The following is a 21278-nucleotide window of genomic DNA, read 5'->3' as shown; positions in this document are numbered from 1 at the left end:
CCACGTGACGGGCTCTCGACCAATAGGAATAGCTAAACTGTCTGAGGTATTTATGAATAAATATTCATAAATGTCACATAAAATGTGGACTCCTTAAAAATCCAGTGCCTCTTACCGTTTTATTGGTTGAACGTTCACAGTCCTCACGTAGGCATGCGCAACACTACCAGCGAGTCAGAATTTTATAGTTCTAAATTCAAAACGCAACGCCCCAGGTGCGTTCTGCGCGACATCGCGCAGAACATGCTACGCGCGCGTCAATCTCCATAAAAGGGTTGTTTACATCTTACTTGCCAGCTGAACATTCCATTATTTTGCTAGAGGGATGTTTCAAAAAGCATGAAGTGAACTTGTTAACAAAATCAGGATTTTTTGAACGAATTGTTTGATCTTTTTTTTACCGAAAAGGTATTTATGAATGGGAATAAATGTGTGCTCGGTCGGTATTTATCACTCTGTTTAATACCACTTAGAGTCTGGGTGCTAATAATTACCCTCGCCTCCGGCTCGGGTAATTATCAGCACCCAGACTCTAAGTGGTATTAAACAGAGTGATAAAAACCTCCGGAGCACACATTTATTCCCATATTAAGGCAACTGTGGTGGTATTATCCGTCTAGATACGTACATGGACATTTTCAATGAGGAACAAAATAAATATAAAACAGCGATGATTTTAAGAACATTTTGCTACAATTGCAGGCAATTCAGTCAGGAATTTACAAATGGCACCTCAACCAATTTTGGATGCATATGAGTGGACAACCAAATCTGGATGCCCATAGGAAAAACACTGCCCTCTCATGGACTCATGTCCATGGAATATCCCTTTGCACAGCACTGGTCCATGATTTGTGAGCAGAATTGGTGATTAATTATGCAAAAACATGACTTTGTCTTGACCTTGAGATTCTGACCATTCAACGTGATCCTTCTATATCAGGTTTTTGATAACCCATTGTATTACAAAAACATGGCTCTCAAAGTGACCAATCAATAGCTTAGTCCACAGTTCTGATCAAAGTACCTTACATTCCTAAAGTAGACTCTGATTGGCTGGTGTGTGGAGTTGCACACAAGTTCTAACACACAAGATCATGCTAAAGGGCATATTCCATGATATCGTTCAGAATAGCCATGTTGAATTCGAAATGTGACAGCTGAAAGAAATACACATATTTTTTTCATGAGAATGAGAAACTAAGTCTTGACTTGGAACACGACCAAGCTCAGGGTGTCATTCAATTCAATACTTGTTCATGAAAAGGGACAATTTTGTCTTCAATTTTAGACCAAAAAACTGAAGAGTTTCATCAATCAATTTCTTATCATTTTTAACATGAATACACTAATTCTCTACAGTGTTATTAGTGAAACGCCACTGCTCTGTGGCCCACTGCTGTTCTAGAGGCTCACAGCGTGACATTAGGTTTATGCGCATGCCTCAGTTTTTCCGGGCTGTGCTGTAAAATGAAAATTCATGACCTCATTCGTAATTTTAAAACGCTGAGAACAACCTTCCGAAAAATGCTCATAATACACAAAATAGGTTTGAAGCCATACGATTTGTCCCAAAATATTTTTAAAAATGAACAACCTTAGTATCTTCATCAAAGATTTTAAATGCGAAATAAGAAATAGGGGGGGGGGGGGAGAGTCTTGTGCTGAACGAAAGCCAGTAACCAAACGTCTGCAATCAAGCAAGTTAAGTTAATATTAAGACTGCCATGAAAACATCAATCATGCTATACACTTTGTATTAATGGTTATTTCAAAAGAGAAAACCCCTTAAGTGTGGTATCGTGATTCAACTACACAATAAAACACATTACACGGGGTTTGCAATTCAAATAAGCAGGCCTACCACACCGAAATTGGCCGGGAAAACCTAAAACAGCCATATTAGTCAACATTAAGGGTGCCAAATGCTTTGTAGGATCGACCTAAGTACAAAAACATGTGATAGCATCTCCAAATGAGTAGCTTAGTCTCTGTTTTTCTTAGTTTTGTGTTTTGCCATTAAGTTACATTATAATTGCATTATAATTATGTACATCCCTTAGCATATGGGTTGGCATAATATGAATAACGCTGTTATTGCAGGTGATTATGGCAATAAAATACAGACAGGCAGTTGGTGAACAATGAATCATATGCCAGTAGCGCATGTTCGTTGTAACTATAAATTTTGTTTGGGGGGGGGTGGTGGTTATGTTACAGTACTCTGGTTTAATTAACCCTAAAGGGGCTAGCCTTGCTCATCTTTTGATACCAAAAACATAAAAATCGGTCCACACAGCGAAAATTGTTCCGCGTGAAAACTGAATTTCCCCATATAACGTAGTGTATTCAGAGCAGAATTAACATTCGTGCGTATGAATAATTAACTAGCCATTATTCCAAAAGCCCTTTGACCTATAGTCATGAAATTTCTTGGCTATTTTCATGATAAGTTGTACCAAGTTTAATAATTTTTCGTCACTCGATGGACGAGATCTTAGGGGGACGGAATCCCCCCCGGCTGATAGCTGGTCAAAAAAGCCTGGCCCTTTTAGGGTTAAAACTATCCATTATTTCAGTGCTTTCCGCTGAACTATGTAAATCAACAGATATACGTTTGTGTCAATCAAGTCGAGGCCCTTTGGCAGCTCGAGTCCTCCCACTGATCTCGGTCGATCCACAGTGTCCCGGTCCAAGCATGCTGGAGCGCAGCTCCTCAGCGGTGATTTGGCCAGCGGCCAGCTCCAGGTGACGGACGCAATGCCCTGCAAAGCTTGAGACGGCGTTCCCGGATCTTTTTCGTCACCTTCGGCAAGCCAGCGTAGAGGTCTACATTTCTCATGAGATCCTGCCACGGGGTGTTCAGGGCCATGCGCAGCATCCTGGTGTAACACCCATCCACAGACTTCTCCATCTTAGTAGTGAGGTTGATCAGTGATGACCACACCTTTTTCATTCTCTGGAGCACTGACCACGCCTGTCCTCTTGGGGTCTTGAGGTCTTTCTCACTGGAGCTGATCCAAGCTCCAAGGTTCTTGTAGTCAGATTCAACCTTGAGATTTGTACCATCTCTCATGCGGACAGGTGAGCACCTTGGTCTTCTTTGTGTTCAGCTGTAGGCCAACCTTCAAACACTCCTCCTCAACTGATAACAAAAGGGCTCGAGCCTGCTCCAATTCTATTTGAGACCAGTGCGATGTCATCCGCAAAGTCCATGTCAGTGTTCATCACAGGAGACACTCGCCGGCTCTTGCAGGGCACTATGGTGAAACCCAGCTCCTCTTCTCTACCGTTGATGGCCTTCCTCAGGGCGTAATCGAGTACAGTGATGAAGAGAAAATGGAGCAAAGGTGTGAAGCACTCTTGTCAGGATGGTCAAAGCTCTCTGTGACACCACCCATTGAAGTGACCCTGGCCCGGGTGTTAGCGTAGGTCGACCCAATGATTTGCACTAACTTACTGGGGATCCTGTATGCGGTGAGGATGTTCGTCATTTTGACCCGATGGATAGTGTCAAAAGCCTTGCGGAAGTCAATGAATGTGATGACTGCAGGAAGATGTTTATATTTGACACCTTCAATTATTCTTCTCAGCCAATGATGTACCCCACTAAGGACCTCTCTTGCCTGAACCCATTCTGTGCTGTTCTAAGAAATGGGTCCATCACTGTCTGAGTCCGGTTGAGCACCATCCCGTTAAAGGTTTGGGCGACAAACAAGGTAAGACTTATCCCTCGGTAGTTGTCCGTACATGTGAGGTCACGAGACTTCGCAACCGGGATGATATTAATACTGCATCACTGATCTGGTATCTCTTTCTGCTCAAATAACTTGTTGACAAAGTCGTGTACGAGGTCGTCGATGAGGACATACTTCAGGACCTCTGGGTGACACCATTCTCCCCACAGCATTTTCCAGCCTTGAGCGCCCCTTTGTTTTCACATACTCCTCTTCGTTGAAGGGACCATGTTCGATGTCCAGGTCCTCGAACACTTGTTCTACCTCCGCCTGCTCATCCGTCATATCTGGTTCATCACTCTGTAGTGGTTGTACCATGCCTCAACCCGTTGCTCATCGGCATCTCCCTTGATCTGAGGGGGCTTGGAAGACTTTCTACCAGTTATCTCGTTGATCAGCTTCCAGCTCATCGCATGCATTTGGTTGACCCGATCTTCGCATGCATTTGGTTGACCCGAGCTTCTTCCACCTCACTGATTTTCTAAGTAAGCATCTTCTCTTTGATGAGATCATAGATTTCAAACCGATTGTGAACTTCTATGGCGTACCTCTCCTGCAGATCGCTGTTTCCCTTGAACTTCTTCCATTTGTACCTCACCCTTCTTGTGACTGCCTTTCTCGGGGCTCGTAGGCCACCACTCTTTGATCTGATCCCACTGTTAGAGAAGGTACTGTGGGCGCAAGTGTTAATAAGGCTGTAACGCCATTTCCTCCTGGTCAAGATGAAATCAATCTGGGATTTCGTTCCTGCTGGTGACAGCTACGTCCACAGCCTTCCCCTTTCGCTTCTCAAACAGCGTGTTGGTGACTAGAAGAGAGTAGTCCTCAATTAGATACGGCAGACGCACACAGTTGTCATTTGTTACCTGATGAAAGGAAAAAGGAACGTCTCCCTGTCCCAGGCGGTCATTGAAGTCTCCAAGAATGGCAAGGAAGTGATGCTGGGGAACAGCCAGCTCGTCTTAGATCATTATAGAACTTTCTCTTGAGTTGGCGCGTAGGCCACTATGGTGTTGAGGACTGGATTGCTTTAAAAAGAGGCAGTGATACTCTATCAGAAGACCGGTAAAACTGATCAACGACCGCTGTGCCTCTCTGCTCAGCATGAGCCCGACCCAACCAGTTTCCGCCTGAGCTTCATTTCTCCAAGCCGATGTTGTGACAAGGTAGTAATCTTCAATTATTATCTTCAATTATGTTGGTAACCACGATATATCTCATGCCATCATGCACCCCCCTGTGCTCCTGGATCCCACACACGGCCACTCCGTATCTCCTCATCCTACCCTTCGTTGCTGCAAAAGAAAAGCTCTTCTTTACATCTCAGTAGTGCATCGGTTATCCGGCACCCGTCAGCTGCTCCACTTCCTAAGGTGTCCTTGGGGTTTGAGGGAGCACCATCATCATTCTCACGAGGTGAGCGTGCACGAATTCCCTCCGCTGTTCTCCTGCGGACTGCGGCCCCTGGAAGTATACGATTCTTCATTGGATTTGGGATCATGATTAGGCTTTTCTGTTGCGAAAGTAGCGCTCGGGTGGTTGCAACTCCTCTCCCGAGACGGGTGGTTTGAGGTTGGAGTTTTCCTTCTCTTAGGAGGGCTGCCTACCCAGGTTTACGAGCCCCTCCTGCCCAGGACTATTTAACCTATAGCTGGGGCAGTAGTTGACATGGCGCCAGGGCGTGTCCACACGTCGGTGAGCCTGCGCACCTTGTCTCTGGGGGCCACTGCTGCTCCGATTTACACAAGTTGTTTTTATTTAGTGTCATATACGTGCACATTGACACGTGGCAAACGAAATGACTTATTAATGTCTAAGTAGTACTAAGCCAAGTATAGCGCCCTCTGTATACAGTTGCCATGACAATAAATTTGTCATCACGTGAAATTGATTATCAAGTGGAGTACGATTATTTGATTCGCGAAATTCTATCTATGTCTTAGAAAGCACATGTGAGACAGGTGATAACAACCTACATGTACGCATGACGCTAATATGAATACTATATGTATGATATACAGTCAGTTTATGTTACTCAGGCCGGTGCTATACTGGCAAATTAAAAAAAATTGTTACTATCTAAAAAGTAAAAACAGACCAAAACCAACACTTTTAAACAATTAATTAAGTTTGGTGTGTTTCACAGGGGACACAAACAAAAGTTTAATGTTTAAAATAATGTCTAGCCATTTAAAAAAAACTTGTGTAATACATGAGCATTTTATATACATCTACAAACAGCGCCCTCTAGAGGCAATATATGTTTTACTTGACGTCATTTTAAAAACCAATGGCAAACCAATAATTTGACCAAGTTGCATATTATACAACTAAGCATAATGGTGTAATTGCGAATTGTACAACCATATCCTAACCCAAGCGCTAAGGATTTCTGTAGTAAGCTCATTTCGACTTGGCTTAAAAAGTGGGCATTCACTACCACTAAGCTACCACCCTGGGATTGCTCTCTCATCAATTTATCATCCTTAGACATAGACCTCTCAAAAAAATGTATTTAGATTTTGCCACCTCAGGTGGTACCAATAAGTCAAATTTTGGCCTCTGGCTCATGGACTATATCAGAACAGCGTCAAAGCTTGTGGCAAACCCTTGTGGCAAACCACAAATAGTTCCCAGAACTATTGGCCCAGAACAGCCACAAAGCCTGGAATATAAATCAAAAAGTTCAGCAATGACCGCATAGAGCCAAGTGAACAGCATTGTAACATCACCGCCCAAAAAACAACAAGCTCCTCCAGCAAGTGTTAACTCACAACAACATCCTCCAGAAATTGACATCATTCGCAGTGGGCAGCATCACAACAGGTGCTGATATCGACTGCCTTGGCCCTCTCCTACTCAGCTGCTACTCAAGTATGCCTGTCCTGTCTGGGGACGATATGAACACACACACAGACCCTTGATCTTCGCTCTTGTTGACAAAAATTGCCGCATCACCACTGGCTGCCTCAAGCACACTCAAATCACTTCTCTCTACTTGCTGGCCGACATCGCCCCTCCCGATATCCGGATGGAGGCCATCAGTAGAGCAGGGCGCTTGAGAGAGGTATGGGATCTAAGCTACGTGCTTATATGATCACCAAGCAGCACCGTGCCCACTAAAAATCAAGAAATAGCTTCTTGCAATTTAATCACACCTCTGGACCATCCAATCGAACCATCAAGGCTGCAACTGTGGCAGGAAAGGCTTGTGTCGTCTCCCCCTACACATGAGACGTCTATAAAGCCTGCAGAAGTCTTGCCCACAAGGATCCCTTGTAGGATGGAAGACCTGGAGGTGCTTTAAACCGCCTCCGCCGCTCTGGAGTGGCTCACACCAAAGGCACAGAGAAGAACTGTGACTTTTCCCTTCCGACAAACACCCAGTGTGAGAGCGGTACTGTAGATGAGACTGTTAACCTTCAAATTTGGATGCCAGACGCTAGAGGGTTGGTCGTATTTTGCATTTGAATAAACTAGTGCAGTGCCCGTCTAAAATGCGCATGTTCGGGAAACGCAAATTGCTTTGCCGCTGGTATAGGTTGCATACTTGCAGAGTTTTGGAGATCTGCTCGTGCAAACAATGCACGCGATTCAATGGTGTTGTTTTCACAGGTTGAACGCACACTTACGTCGAAGTTTGTGCCAAGTTTGAAGTTCGACCACCTACAATGGCTGCTCAGTCGACTGCAAAATAATGTGCCCGTGTACATACCAAAACATGGTATGCAGCGCTATTCACCCATACTGGACAATGTATCGCCCTACAATGCACGTGCGCGTGCCCGTCCTTTTTGCATTGTTTGCGTCATATTGAGCACGCGCGCTTTAGCTTAAACATGACGTAAACAATTGAAAAGAACGGCAGCGCGTGGTGTTATGTTCTAAGCTGCCACGTTTGCGTCCGAAAATACTGCTTTTTTCAGCTTTTCGAGAACCGCTCGTCCAAACCACTACAAACTTGGCACTGCACATTCTGTGGCCCCGAGCAATACATCCGCCGATTTTCAACTTCATACGGTGCCCGGTTCTGGAGATAATCGACGGACAGACAGACAGACAGACAGACAGACAGAGATTCCTGGAATTATAGTAAGATACAGTTCCTCTAGATAAAAGTTAAAATGGCCCTCAAATGGCGGGGGCGGAAATCCCCTAACTTTTTTTTTGCGAAACCCTTGAAAATTTTTCTTCTTGCGACCCGAGCTGTCCTGGTCGTGCGCATTTTTATACCAAAAACATAAAATTCGGACCACGGGTTGCCGCGCAGCGAAACGTTTCCAGCGCCACGCGCCATGGAAACTGAATTTCCTCATATACGGGTACCTGGTGTACACAAAACAGATACTTCCTAACTATAATTCATGGAATCTCTGTCTGTATTTCGATTATCTCCAGAACCGGGCGCCGCATGAAGTTGAAAATCGACTCCAGGGGCGCGTGCGCGCGTTCCTTACACTAACCCCTGGTCGTGATGATGATGTAAAAGACGCTGATTGGCTATTCACAGTGTACTGCGCGTGCATTTCGAAGATTGCACGCCGGGGCGCGCCCATAATCATGATAGCATTATCATGATTATGGGCGCGCCCGGCGTGCAATGCGTGCTTTGCACGTAAACGTCACGTACGAATAAAAAAAAAATCGTTATTCAAAAGTCGCGATGCCTGTACGATATGGATAATGGCAGCCTCGTTTTGCTAAAAAAAAACCCTGTATCTTCGGTTGTAAAGGGACAAAAGGGGTACGTACATTTAATACAAATCTTTGCTAAATCACGCAACGTCCAAACGTTTTGTTTGAAAGGATTGATTCTTCAAAATCACAACTTTTCACATTTTAAAGACGGCGTCGGCACGTTAAACGGATAAACTGCAGCCCAATTATAATGTGCCATATTTTGACACATTTAAATTACACAATTCCAGGGGTTAAAATCGCGCAAGGCATGATGGGAAACAACATGGCGCAGCGCGATCTTACCCATGGGGAACGAGGTTGACTGAGCGACCATTGTAGGCGGTCGGCTGAGCAACCCTACTGTAGGGCGATACCACTGTCCAGTAGGGGTGAATATCTGCGCTATTTCTTTTTTTTTTTGCAGCTTTTTCGAGAAACACTCGCCCACAAACTTTGACGTGAGTGTGCGTTCAACCTGTGAATTAACAACACCATTGAATCGCGTGCGTTGTTTGCACGAGCAGTTCTCAAAAACTCTGCAAGCATGCAACCAATACCAGTGGCAAAGCAATTTGCGCTTCCCAAACATGCACGTTTTAGACGGACACTGGCTCTTGTGAATAATTAATTAGCTAAAATTCCAAAACCATTTGACCTTCAGTCATGAAATGGGTATGTTCATGTGAAGTTGTTCTATACATGTACCGAGTATCAATATTTTTCGTCACTCGATGGCCGAAATCATGAGGGGGGGGGGGGAGGAATCCGTGTGAGATGGTCAAAATTATCCGGCCCTTTTAGGGTGAAAGTGACATTTCCCCAATGTTTTCTTTCTGCAAAACCCATTAATACATTAATAATAATATTTATTATAATGGAGAAACTCACCAACGAAATACAATATATGTTCACTTGCCTTGAAAATCTTCGCAAACCTTTCCGGAAGGCAAATTTTATGTGAACATGACTCATGAACTTCGACCTCAGGTCAAGGTCACTAAAGGTCGTGGAAAAAATGGCAACAACAAATTTCTTGTTCTCAGGACTCATAAGAATTCATTTTATAATGGTTGCCATAAATTTAAATTGCTACGGGTTTAATGAACCCACTAAAGAGAGTGGCCATCAAAAAAGATAACAAACTTGCCTCAACTAATTAAAACATCGACTAAAGGTGGGTGATTCATAAAAATAATTGAGAATTTAAGTCGCCCCTACTACTAACAACGGCCGTGCTCCGGCTGTCCGTACATCGCGTCGCGCACAGGGCGTAGTATCAGTGTGCGTAACTGCACTGTGTACGACTCATGCTGTGGCCGAACTTGTTGCAGAAACACGCTATGCTGTTTCCATAAGTTTAAACTGAACAACCTGATCGTTAAAAATATATTGTAACGGAATTCCGTTACAATATACTTTCTGGTAAATAATTTGAAGACATTCTCTTTCTCAATTAATTTGAGGACATTCTCTTTCTCATTCGATTTTTTTTGGTATTTTTGCGATCCAAATTCGGCCGGTTGCACTAGGCAACTAGATGTATTGCGCCCGAGAACTTTTGAATTCTTGTCGCTGTGTGGCACGATCAGGGGCAAATTGGGGTTTTACACCCGGACTAAATAAGGGACAACTTCAAACGCGTTTTTCTGTAAATGACTAAACTGAGACAGGTCAAATCACGATCTGACCTGTCTCAGTTTTTGTCATTTCGAAACGTAATGTAACGTCAGTAAACTTTTGATTCAAGACCTCATTTTTGTTGTCCTTTCCACTCTGTATTCATTATATTCAAACAGACTGTGTTAACAGTAGTAGGGGGGCTGTGTTCCCGTTGAAATTTCATGTTAATTTATGGCAACCATTATAAATGTAATCTTATGAGTCCTGAGAACAAGAAAATTGATGTTGCCATTTTTTCCATTGACCTTAGTGACCTTGACCTGAGGTCAAAGTTCACGGGTCATTTTTCACCAAAAATTTGCCTTCCGGAAGGGTTTGCGAAGATTTTCGAGGCAAGTGAGCACATATTGTATTTGGTTGAGAGTTTCTCCATTATAATAAATATTATTATAAATGTATTTATGGCTTTTACTGAAGAAAACATGGGAAAATGTCACTTTTGCCCGAAAAGGTCAGGGTTGTTTTGACCATCTCATGCGGATTTCGCGCCCCCCATGACCTCGAGCCATCGAAAAATGTTGAAACTCGGTACATGCATAGAACAACTTAACGTGAACATACCCAAGAAATTTCATGACTATAGGTCAAAGGGTTTTGGAATTATGGCTCATTAATTATTCATAACACGTATGGTAATTCAATGGTAATGTATACTACGTTATATAGGGAAATTCGGTTTTGACGGTGGGTAGCGCCGAAAATATTTCGCTGCGCGGCAACCTGTGGTCCGAATTTCATGTGTTTGGTATCAAAAGATGTGCAAGACTCGAAGCTAAAAAGACAGGACAGTTCAGGCCGCGAAATAAATAATTTTTCAAGAGTATCACGGAAAAAGTAGGGGGGGATCCGCCCCCTTTAAGGGCCAAAATATGACCAACCCTTTAGTGCCTCAGCTTCGTCCCCAGGGTGTCGAGCAGTACGCGCCCATCACTACCTGTTCTAGCACATGCAAATGATCCAATACCAGGGTGAGACCCTGATCAATACCAGGTTGAGACCCTGGTATTGGATCATTTGCATGTGCTAGATTTTTGAACACGTATGCAAATGAGGAATAGTCAGGTGCCTGCATGTGCGTTACATTAGCGCTTGATTTGTATGCAGTGTCTGGGGTAAAAACAGAGTCAATTCGTAGCAGCGCGAGCATGGTGTGAGTTACGAAAACACGATTTATTTAATTAAACTGTTACGATCTTATCGAAACAACATGCAGTATCACATTTCATACTAATATGAACAAATTGGGAAAGGAAATTTTATTTTCGAGAAGGCGTGGACGAATGATCGCCGAAAACACGCACTGCACGTTTTGAATAACAACACCAAGTACAAGATAAATATCCAATTCTAGCCAATTGCGGTATCGAATCAGGATATAGGAAGAAAGTTTGCTATCCAGGGCTTATAAGCTATTCGAAACGGGGTTGGAAATAAAGTAAGCACTGGGGACGAGGTTGTTAGTGTCTGGCATCCAAATATGAAGATGTTGTAAAGTGTCCTCTGCAGTACCGCACTCACACAGGGTGTTTGTCGGTTGGGGAAAAGTCCAACTTCTTCACTAGCCACTCCAGAGCGGAGGCGATTTAAGCACCTAGAGGTATTCCATCCTGCATTAGATCCTGTAGGTAAGGCTTCTGCAGGCTTGATGGGCATCTCATGTAGTGGGGGAGACGACACCAGCCTGGCCAACCCAGGAAGCACACACTTGGGTCTTAATAGCAGGGTTGATCGCTTTCAGGTGACTCAAAGCGTAGCACTGGTTAAGAGCATCGGTCATTGTCTTCCCTTGTGGGACTGTTCCTTTGAAGATGTACTGTACTCTGCCATTGAATACTACAAATAAACGATGTTTCCTCAGTGTTCCTGTATCAGTTGTTTCTCAATGAACAGGCAAGACGGTTGAGGAGGAAATGTTCCAGCAACTTGAATATGTGACTTAAAAGGGATTTGGGACGATAAGTTTTAACCTGCAGTGGGTCTTTCCCGGGTTTTAGGAGGGCGTTGACCTTCGATTTTAGGCAGGTGTTGAAGAGCTGGAGTAACCAGTTTGAGGCGTTTGGTCCAAGATGTTCCAGTTTATTTGATTACCTGTTCTTTATTTATGCCAGTCGCAGGTTCATTAGCAGAGAAGGATTTTATGAAGCCAAGGTCGATGGCGGGGTCTTTCTGGCGGAGCTTTGGTTTCGGTCGCTTATGAGAAAAACGTGTTGTTGTGGGCTATGTGGGTTGGCGGTAATGTTACAATGCTGTTCACTTGGCTGCGTAAGCCTGGGTTGTATTCAGTGCGGCAGCCCCCTAGAGATGTTCTTGCACCACCACATCAACAAACTGGTGTCATAGTTGTCGGGGTTGGATCAATGTCAGCTAGATGGTGTTTGAGCTCATTGGTGAAGTCTTCACAGTTGGCCTTATTAAGTTGAAACAGCCGGCGGAATGGAACTGTTGCCAAGAGACAGCAGCAGTAACTTTGATGTCCAGTAGGATGATGTCGGGTCTTTGGAATGGGGTCAAGGACCATCTTGTTGCTAAGCGAGGCGATGTTGTGGCTCACAAGGGCTGGAGCAGGGTTGAAACTTTATCTCCAGCCTCCACTGTGGAAAGATTTTGACAGTTTCGCATTGTGAATAAGGCTTAGTTGACTTGCTTCGGCCAGCGATTCAAAAGCGTCGCCGTCTGTGATGGAATGATAGCCAAATGATGCTGCTGGTGGTGAAGGGCAAGCACAATTAATAACAGGCACTAAATTAGTGTTCTGCTGATGCGTGGCTTGGGCTGTTTTGTGAGTTGTGGTAGTGGCATGAGGAATGGGCGCTTTTGGGTGGTTTGTAGACAGATGTTATTGGCTACTCCACTAAGCTCAGTATTCAGGACTTTGATGTTCTGGTCATTGGATATGGAAGTTGACTCGATGACAGTCCCGGTTCTGAACCCCCCCCCCCCCCTCCAAAAAAAACCCGCACTCCCACACTTCTTATCATTGTCAGTGTCCGGCATTTTTGGTCTGTTGTTGGGACCACAGTCCATTTCTGCAGGCAAAGGACACCGCACTCGGTGTTCTAGATTTTTGCAAGTAGGTAGTGCTGTGCCCTGCTGTGGGTGGGGTAGCGATGACATCTGGAATTTAGGGAATCATCTTCTTCCTCCGTCAATGTTTATCAGACGAATAGCTCGTTGTTTGAATTGTTTTTCTTTCGTTGGTTGGAGTGGCACTGTGACTAAGAAACAGGAAATACCATTGACACCAATAATAGCCAATGCCCTCGGCGCCTCCACAGATGCAGGCTTCCATGCTTTCAACTGGAGCTGAGCAGACGGGCAAGTTTGCGGTGAAGGGCAAGCTCAGTTAATAACAGGCACTAAATTAGTGTTCTGCTGAGGTATTATCTGCCTTTGCGTTGGAAGCTGCCTGCAAGCTCACAGCCGCAACAGAAGGAAGCATCGAGGCATTTGTATGCCAACCCGTCACATTGCTCGAGTGATGACGATGATGAGGAGGATGCTCCTTCATTTAATCCCGACACTGCAGCAGTTTGTACTGCTGGTATGGTCGGCCATGGACAATCCTTTATAAACATTAGACAGATGAACATGTGTTTGTTGTAAGATTTAAACGGATATGTATCATATACATGTATGTAATGATCCAGCAAAAGATGTCATGTTAAAAAAAAAATTAGTCGAAAATGCGTTTATATTTTATTGGAAAATTCAGATGTTTAAATACTCCACACACTAAGGACAATAAAAACGCATGCAGAGCAGTTACTTAGTATAAGAAGCATTATTAAAAACCCAAAGGGGTAAATGGATACTTAATCTATACTTACGCTCCTATTTCTAACACCATATTGTGTGCATTTTAATCCGTTTTGGGGTATATTATGAAAAATAAGATTAAGGTATCAGAAAATGGTCAGAAAAAATGGCAACATCAATTTTTTTTAAGTAACAACATCCCAGAAGATGGTCCAACCAATTGTCAAAAATTAACATTCCATGCCAACGGAAGTATATTGGCCCCCCACTACAGTGTTAAAAAAAAAATAGTCGGACTGTTGAAACAAATTGCATGAAAGCAAACCAAGCTGGACCACACAATGATGACTAATCTACAACTCTGAATGTGCGGGGTGACTTGTAATGTTCACAAGGTTTTTTTTTGCCAGCGTAGAAGTAATTTGGCCTATTCATTACGACCGTAAATGTGGAGAAAAAGTGATCTAAAACTTCTGGCTGATGACCTTAACACCCCTGCCACGACCCCTCAAGAGACAACATACAACCGAATTCATGCACCAGAACGGCCCTTACCGGAAGAAGTTTTTGGCAATTGAAAAGACGATTCTGCTGTATAAATTGCAACTTTCCTTGATGAAAGTTCACGTGATCACTGCATGTTTTTGCTTGCTCCTCAATGTTGCAACAATTATCAAAGATGTTGATCAGGACCTCTCCTGAGCTTAAAAATGGGACAGTGATGCCATGGGTGAAGATTGCCTAGAAGGCGCTAATGATAACCTCGTCATGAGAAGTGGTTAAACAAAGGAGGAGACACGTCACTGAAATACTTAATAGACTGCAAATGCAAGTGTGTCAGGAACACAATTACTGCCCACAACAGTGCCCTTTTCAAAATTTTGTCTACTTTGATCACAAAGAAATCAGAGAACATTAATCACTTAGTTGTACATGTATTCCACCTTCACTAGATAATTAATATATTACTAACGACATGGACTGTTCATAAAATCAGCAGTTGTAAAAATAGCAATTAATTGCACTTTAAAACAAAATATTTTAAATGTAGATACTTTGTGTACATACTTCTTTTTAAAAACAAAAGAAATAACACTTCATTTGAGCACTCTCTAGTGGAAAGTTATTGCATACATATGTGTTATGTAGACAGATAATTGGTTTCGTAGTTTTCTCGGAGGGATTAGCAAGTAGCTTCTGTTTCGTTTGTCTTCCTCTGCAGTTGCATTTTTGTGCCAACGTTCAAAGCCATCTGTATAAAAAAGCGAAATTGACAAACAAACAAACCTTATGTCGTTTAAGCACGTGCAAATTGTCACATATTCAAAATTTTAAATAATCAATTTGGGTCCTTTTTTGCCAACTTTCTAACCCGTCACCACTAAATACTTGACAATTTTGTACTTGCAAACAGGTCCAGTAGTGTCAACCACTGTTTGTTTTGTTCAGTTTTAGTTTCAGTGGTTTGTTGCAAAGTTTCACCTGTGGCAAATTCTTGGTGGCGCACTGCATTGTGAATCGCCCGAATTGTACCATCATGAAACTGCTTCACAATTTTGATAGGATTTAGGCACTATTTGTTAGGCAGCTTTAGTGAATGGGTGTGGACATTCCGGACAGAAGTGCCAAATTGTCCATACATGCTCTTCAATGCCTTAGCTTTCAATTTTGATAGGAACCAACTTATCCAATAACATTTTAGCGGCCATCTTGGATTTTAAAGATGGCGGCCGTCTCATCTTCTAAGCCACTTAAGGTTTGGTGTTTAAAAATAAATTGTCAGGGTCAAGGAATGCAACTGTACCATTTGGGGTAGTGTCAAATGGTCAGTTTGTCCAGACACTTGATACGGCGGCAATATGGTTTGCCGTAAAAGGACCTACACTGGCCAGATTCAGGCCTTTTACTGGCTTTTTATCATGGTTTATCGTAAGAGGACCTGCAATGGCCTGGGCCAGGCTGTGCGCCGTCTTGCTGTTATTGTTCGCCTTGGTCCAATGCAGGCTTTGAACGGTGTTACCTTAATATTACCGTTTGCCACTTAGGGCGAGCACATGATCAATTCCGACTCTGTGGTGTCTGTACCGTAAACACAACCGTTTTGGCGCAATCGAGCCAACATTAGCCCGCTTCTGGTCTTGTACCACTTAAACTGTATGGAACTGCCACCAACAAACCCATAAGAAACTGGTGTCAGCCCAGCCCAATGCCATCCTGTTTACTGTGTCAAAATGCCATCTTTGAACCTAGGCAGGTAGAAATCTTTGACACTACAGGATGTACATAACTCTACCTCTCCACAAATGAACCACTTTTGAAGCTCCATTTGATTTACGCGGGTCTGTGATCGGCTAGTCCGTGTTGTCGAGCGGCTAATAGTTTTTCATTGAATCCATGTCGATGATGCACCTGTTGGGAAGTTTTCCGCCATTGTTTTGTTATTCGGCGCAGTATAACCATGACAATCGGTGGGGTTTTACTCTCAGTCGTTGCTTCCAGTGTTGGAGTCTTACCACTTCTTCCCTGGATGTTGTGAAGGAGTGGACTTGGCTGAGGAAGCTTTTCTCGAATTCAGCCTTTTGTGCCGAAGCTTGCCGTCCCTGGAGGAGGGCGACACTCGTCATTTATCGATAGTCGGACATCTTAGCTCTGCTGAAGAACGGCACCGAGCCAAAACTGTTCATCTTAAGGTGTGTGTTTTGGCTCCTCTTTCGGAGGTTGTTCAATTTCTTTATGATGTTGTTACGGGGAGCTAAATTTGGATGACTTGAATGACAGGGATACAATGGAGGCTCACCAAGTTAGACAGGATGGCTACAAGGGGCTAATGGTGTTCCGGATCATTTGATATTAAGGGGTGGGTTGGATTCGCAGTTACTGTTCCTGGGATGGAACGAGCAGACTTGGCTCCGAGATGATTGCGCTCATAGTATAAAGACGGCTAAGTGCTGAGGTAAGTTTTGCTTCTATGGCTTTGAACGGAATCTTTTGAGATGTAACACAAAGATCGTCTGCGTAGAAGAAACGCGCACTGTCTTGGTCTATTAAATTTGTTTTTGTGTAGACGTTATACAGCAAAAGGGGAGCCAGCACAGTGCCTTTGAGGTAGGCCATTTTTTTTTTGGTCGTCGAGAGCATCTTTGTTTTGTTATGAACAACAAAAGAAGCATCCGTCTTTGAGAAGGGCTCCGATATGTTCCGTTAAATGCGAGGTATATGGTCAACTCCAAGATTTTTTCAGGAGGCGGCAGTGGGTTTACAGTATTAATATGTGACCGAAAGATCCACAAAATAGCTCCACATATTGTCGTTTTGAAACCCGTCCTCGGCTTGCTGTGCCAGATGAAGAGTTGACTTTTTCTTGACTTGCAATGTAAGAATTCAGGTTGCTGAGGGATAAGGGATGTTCCAGCAACGGGACCAAGCCTGTTTAGGATCAGGCACTCGTACATGAACAAAAACAGAAATGGGTTCCTGTCTGGACCATGTTACTTGTGGCCTTCAAAGCCGGCATGTACGTGGCTTCAAGAATCAAAGTGTATGCAGTGCAATATGTGCTTGCAGCACCTTGCTAAGTGCAATAAGCTTTATGGGTTGCAACTCTGAGAATTAGACCGAGCACTTTTAAACTGTAAACTTTTGTGAGTGATGACATTTATTCTCACACTTTGTTGTTTTACTTATACTTCATACAGTATTTTCGGATATATCAACGGTATTCTGTTAGAGATTTCACCTTCAGTTGGACTATTTGTGTGTTTATAACTAAAATCAACTTGGTCTCTTCTGAATAACACAGTTGTATTTCCTGACCCTGAAAACATATGTTTTGACACCTAGACTGTGATTTGAAATGGGGTAGTACCTGAGATATCAATAAATGCAATTATTATCTGGCGGCCATCTTTAAAATCAAAGATGGCCACAAATGGTAAATGGTAAAGTTGCATTCCTTGACCCTGAAAATGTATTTTATGGACGCGAAAATTTTAATCCTAAGTGGCTTAGAAGAACAGATATTGGTAGATATATGTTTTCAATGGCGGCCATCTGCAAAATCCAAGACGGCCACCGCAATGTATCTGGGCAAATTAACCATTTAACCATGTAATGTTCACAAGTTTTTTTTGTGCCAGCGTAGAAGTAATTTGGCCTATTCATTACGACCGTAAATGTGGAGTAAAAGTGATCTAAAACTTCTTGCTGATGACCTTAACACCCCTGCCACGACCCCTCAAGAGACAATATATATATGTATCTGGGCAAATTAACCATTTAGCATATTTTTTTCCCTTCAATGTGGCGGCCCCTAGGGCATTTGTCTTGTCTCGAATCATTAAAATTGACATCAGATTTAGATTCTGTGACCCCAAAAACCCATTAAAGGTTATATTTTAAAAAGATTTTAGTTCATTTGTTTATCTGCGGTATTTGTGGCGGCCATTTTGGATTTTGCCAATATGGCGGCCCCTTTGGCGTCTGTCTTGCCTTAAATCGTTAAAATAACATCAGATTCAGATTGCTCGACCCCGAAAATACCTGAAAAGTGGTATTATTTATGATTCTAGCTCATTTAGTTTAATTGACCTCTGACCCGGTTGGCGGCCATATTGGATTTTGCCAATATGGCGGCCCCGTGTGGCGCCCGTCTTGGTGCTTGTCAAAAATCGAAATAGTATGGTATGGTCGACATCTGTGCCGAATTTGGTGCTTTAGTTTTGGAAGAATCTGAACCAAAATATCCCTCAGACCCCCGACTAGACATCAAACGTCCAAATGCGAAAATGATTGACAGAGTTATGAGTAATTTTCCAAGAGAGTTCAAATTTACCATGGGACCAACTTTTCCGTTGTAGGCTTCGGAATAGAGGCAAACTAATTACCTCTGTGTGTATTTTGCGTGGCCGACGAAAATATGTTTAGCGAGTAAACACAATTTTTTGCACTATTTTAACTATCAGTTTTGTAAACATGTTTACATGCTAACGAAAAACCACAAATCTGTTTGGATAAAGTGGAAACGTATGCACTGACCTATGCCGACCACTGCTCCTCAGGCTAGCTAAGCAATGACAATGGGAGGTTCTTAAAACAACGTATTTTAAAATTGAATTACTTTAGCCATTTAGCATATAAATTAAATAAATTACGTGTGTTGATTTGCTGCTAGCAAGTGTAAAGTGACGCGTTTCTCCGCTAGTTATTCATCAGTTTGCAATATTTTTTCCGCATATGTCATGTCAAAATTCAACTTTCCATCCATGGGCGTCGCGAGTGGGAGCAAGGGGTGCAACCCCCTCTCCAACCCCCAACCCCCCCCCCCGGAAAAGCAAAAATAAAAAAAGGGTGAAAAAAAGGAAAGAAAAAGAGGCGAGAAGTCATAAAGGTGTCTATTTAATTTGTGGGGGGCAAAATGTCCTGTCCCCCCCTTAAACTGATAAATCGAGAATATGTTGAGAAATACCCGATTTTTTTTCCATGTTCCGGCTCTTGCACGAAACTTTACCCGAAACTGTTCGTTTATTTACCTCCACTGCGCATTCCTGTCATCGCGTGCAGAGCCAGGCGCCGAGTAAGCTGGGGGAAGTAATCAAACGCACTCAATGTCCTGATTCAGGCAGTCGAAATTTATCTTGTAATATTTGTTGGTCTAATCAGTCTTGACGTTTATGACGTTTAATCATCGTTCCTAACCGTATTATGTGTTCGTTGGAAACTGAAATTTGACATAATGAATCAGACTCACCATTATGGTCTTAGAATTCTTTCAGCTCCGGTATTTTACGAGAGTTAAATCTGTTACGTTTTCTCCAATTTTAGGCATATTGCCTGCCTACCAAGTAAAGTGTTTAGTTAGTAAATACAATTCTAAACACTTGCTTGTTTGTTTGTTTATTTAGATGGTAAACATGTTTACAAACACGCAGCAAGAAAACTTGCTTAAACACAGTTTTTTCAGAGTGTATTATGTAATTTGCTTAATAAACTTACTCATCTATGTACATGTACTGTCAATTCATTATTCGTCAGACATTGATCATGGTTGTTGTTCAGCTACCTCACGAGCAGAGAGATGTGTGAATGGTGATATCGATGCATTTTATGCGTCGAGATCCACCTTCAGCCACCACTAATCTGGAGAAAGTATTGAAAAACTATTTTAAACTAAAGAACTTATACTACAAATAGCCACAAGTTTCAAAAGTTTAGCAAGTGATACCAACTTTCATATTTTTTCCGTTCTTCTTTAAATCCTTCTCTTTTTTTTGTTAAACAGGTACAATGTGATCGCTGTGACAAGTGGTTCCATGTTGCGTGCGTCGGCTGTGATTATGATACAGTCAAGAAGGATTCGGCTGCATTTAACTGCGGATGTACCCACAAATTTTAGACTTTCATTCTCATACAAGCGTACAAAAATACAAGTGTGACATGTTGGTTAGTAATCATTATCATGAAAAATAATCGTAGATTTTCACGTCAATTTAATATAAATGTAAAAGTAATCACCAATGGTTTCTGTGTTAAGCTGTTTATTGTCTTAACATACAATGCACATATGCGTGTCGTAAAGTTGCCCAAAAGAGCACTATGATTTGTAAGTCATTTTTATATGAAGTAAACTTGACCGTTGCTTTTGAACGTTAAGGTCATGCACGTATACGTCCATGCAATATATAAACATAGATTTAATTGCACTACACTTCGAGAGATTTACTCATTACAAATTTGATGTTTTTATGTCAAGTTCATGGAAGCACGAATAAATACATTAAGTGAACATAGATTTAATTTTTTTTCAAAAGTTTTTGCATTACACTTCGAGAGAATTACTCATAAATTAAATATTTGTTGATGTAAATAAAAAAAAAACGCATTCTTTTTGAATAAATTTTACGCAACTGCGTGTCCCAGAAACAATTCAGTTATTTGTAATTTTTTATTCCCATTACCGAGTTGTGTGATTTTGAATTTGATGTCTCGAAACCAGGGTAACCTTTTTTTTTCTCATGCAATATACAAACAAATCCTGTAATTGATTTTGTCCGGAAACTGGGCAACCACGAAAACTTTTTTGTCAAGTATCCCGAGATGAGTTCATTCATTAGATTTTGTCCGGAAACTGGGCAACCACGAAAACTTTTTTGTCAAGTATCCCGAAATGAGCCCATTCATAAGACTTTGTCCGGAAACTGGGAAACTTTTTTTCTGGAGCGTTACCACAAAAAATTAAAAATCCTGTAGTTGATTTTGTCCGGAAACTGGGCAACCACGAAAACTTTTTTGTCAAGTATCCCGAGATGAGTTCATTCATTAGATTTTGTCCGGAAACTGGGCAACCGCGAAAACTTTTTTTGTCAAGTATCCCGAAATGAGCCCATTCATAAGACTTTGTCCGGAAACTGGGCAACCATTTATTTAACA

At 42.4% G+C, this 21278-nt stretch overlaps 1 protein-coding gene across 3 annotated transcripts in view; it reads left to right on the top strand.

Annotated features, from left to right (window-relative positions):
* Positions 1-20778, top strand: part of LOC119732019 — a 103099-nt gene extending 82321 nt beyond the window's left edge. For 2 of the 3 annotated variants that reach the window (XM_038205385.1, XM_038205386.1), the window contains exon 8: positions 20131-20778. In XM_038205385.1, coding sequence (XP_038061313.1) covers positions 20131-20244 — 114 coding nt within the window. In that variant the 3' untranslated portion in view covers positions 20245-20778. The remainder of the gene's footprint in view (positions 1-20130) is intronic. The other variant, XM_038205384.1, reaches the window with a different exon arrangement.
* The last annotated feature ends 500 nt before the right edge of the window (positions 20779-21278 follow it).

Source organism: Patiria miniata, unplaced genomic scaffold (assembly GCF_015706575.1).
Source record: "Patiria miniata isolate m_02_andy unplaced genomic scaffold, ASM1570657v1 HiC_scaffold_24, whole genome shotgun sequence".
In the NCBI taxonomy this organism is placed as follows: domain Eukaryota; kingdom Metazoa; phylum Echinodermata; class Asteroidea; order Valvatida; family Asterinidae; genus Patiria; species Patiria miniata.
This window is presented reverse-complemented; position numbering and strand designations above follow the sequence as displayed.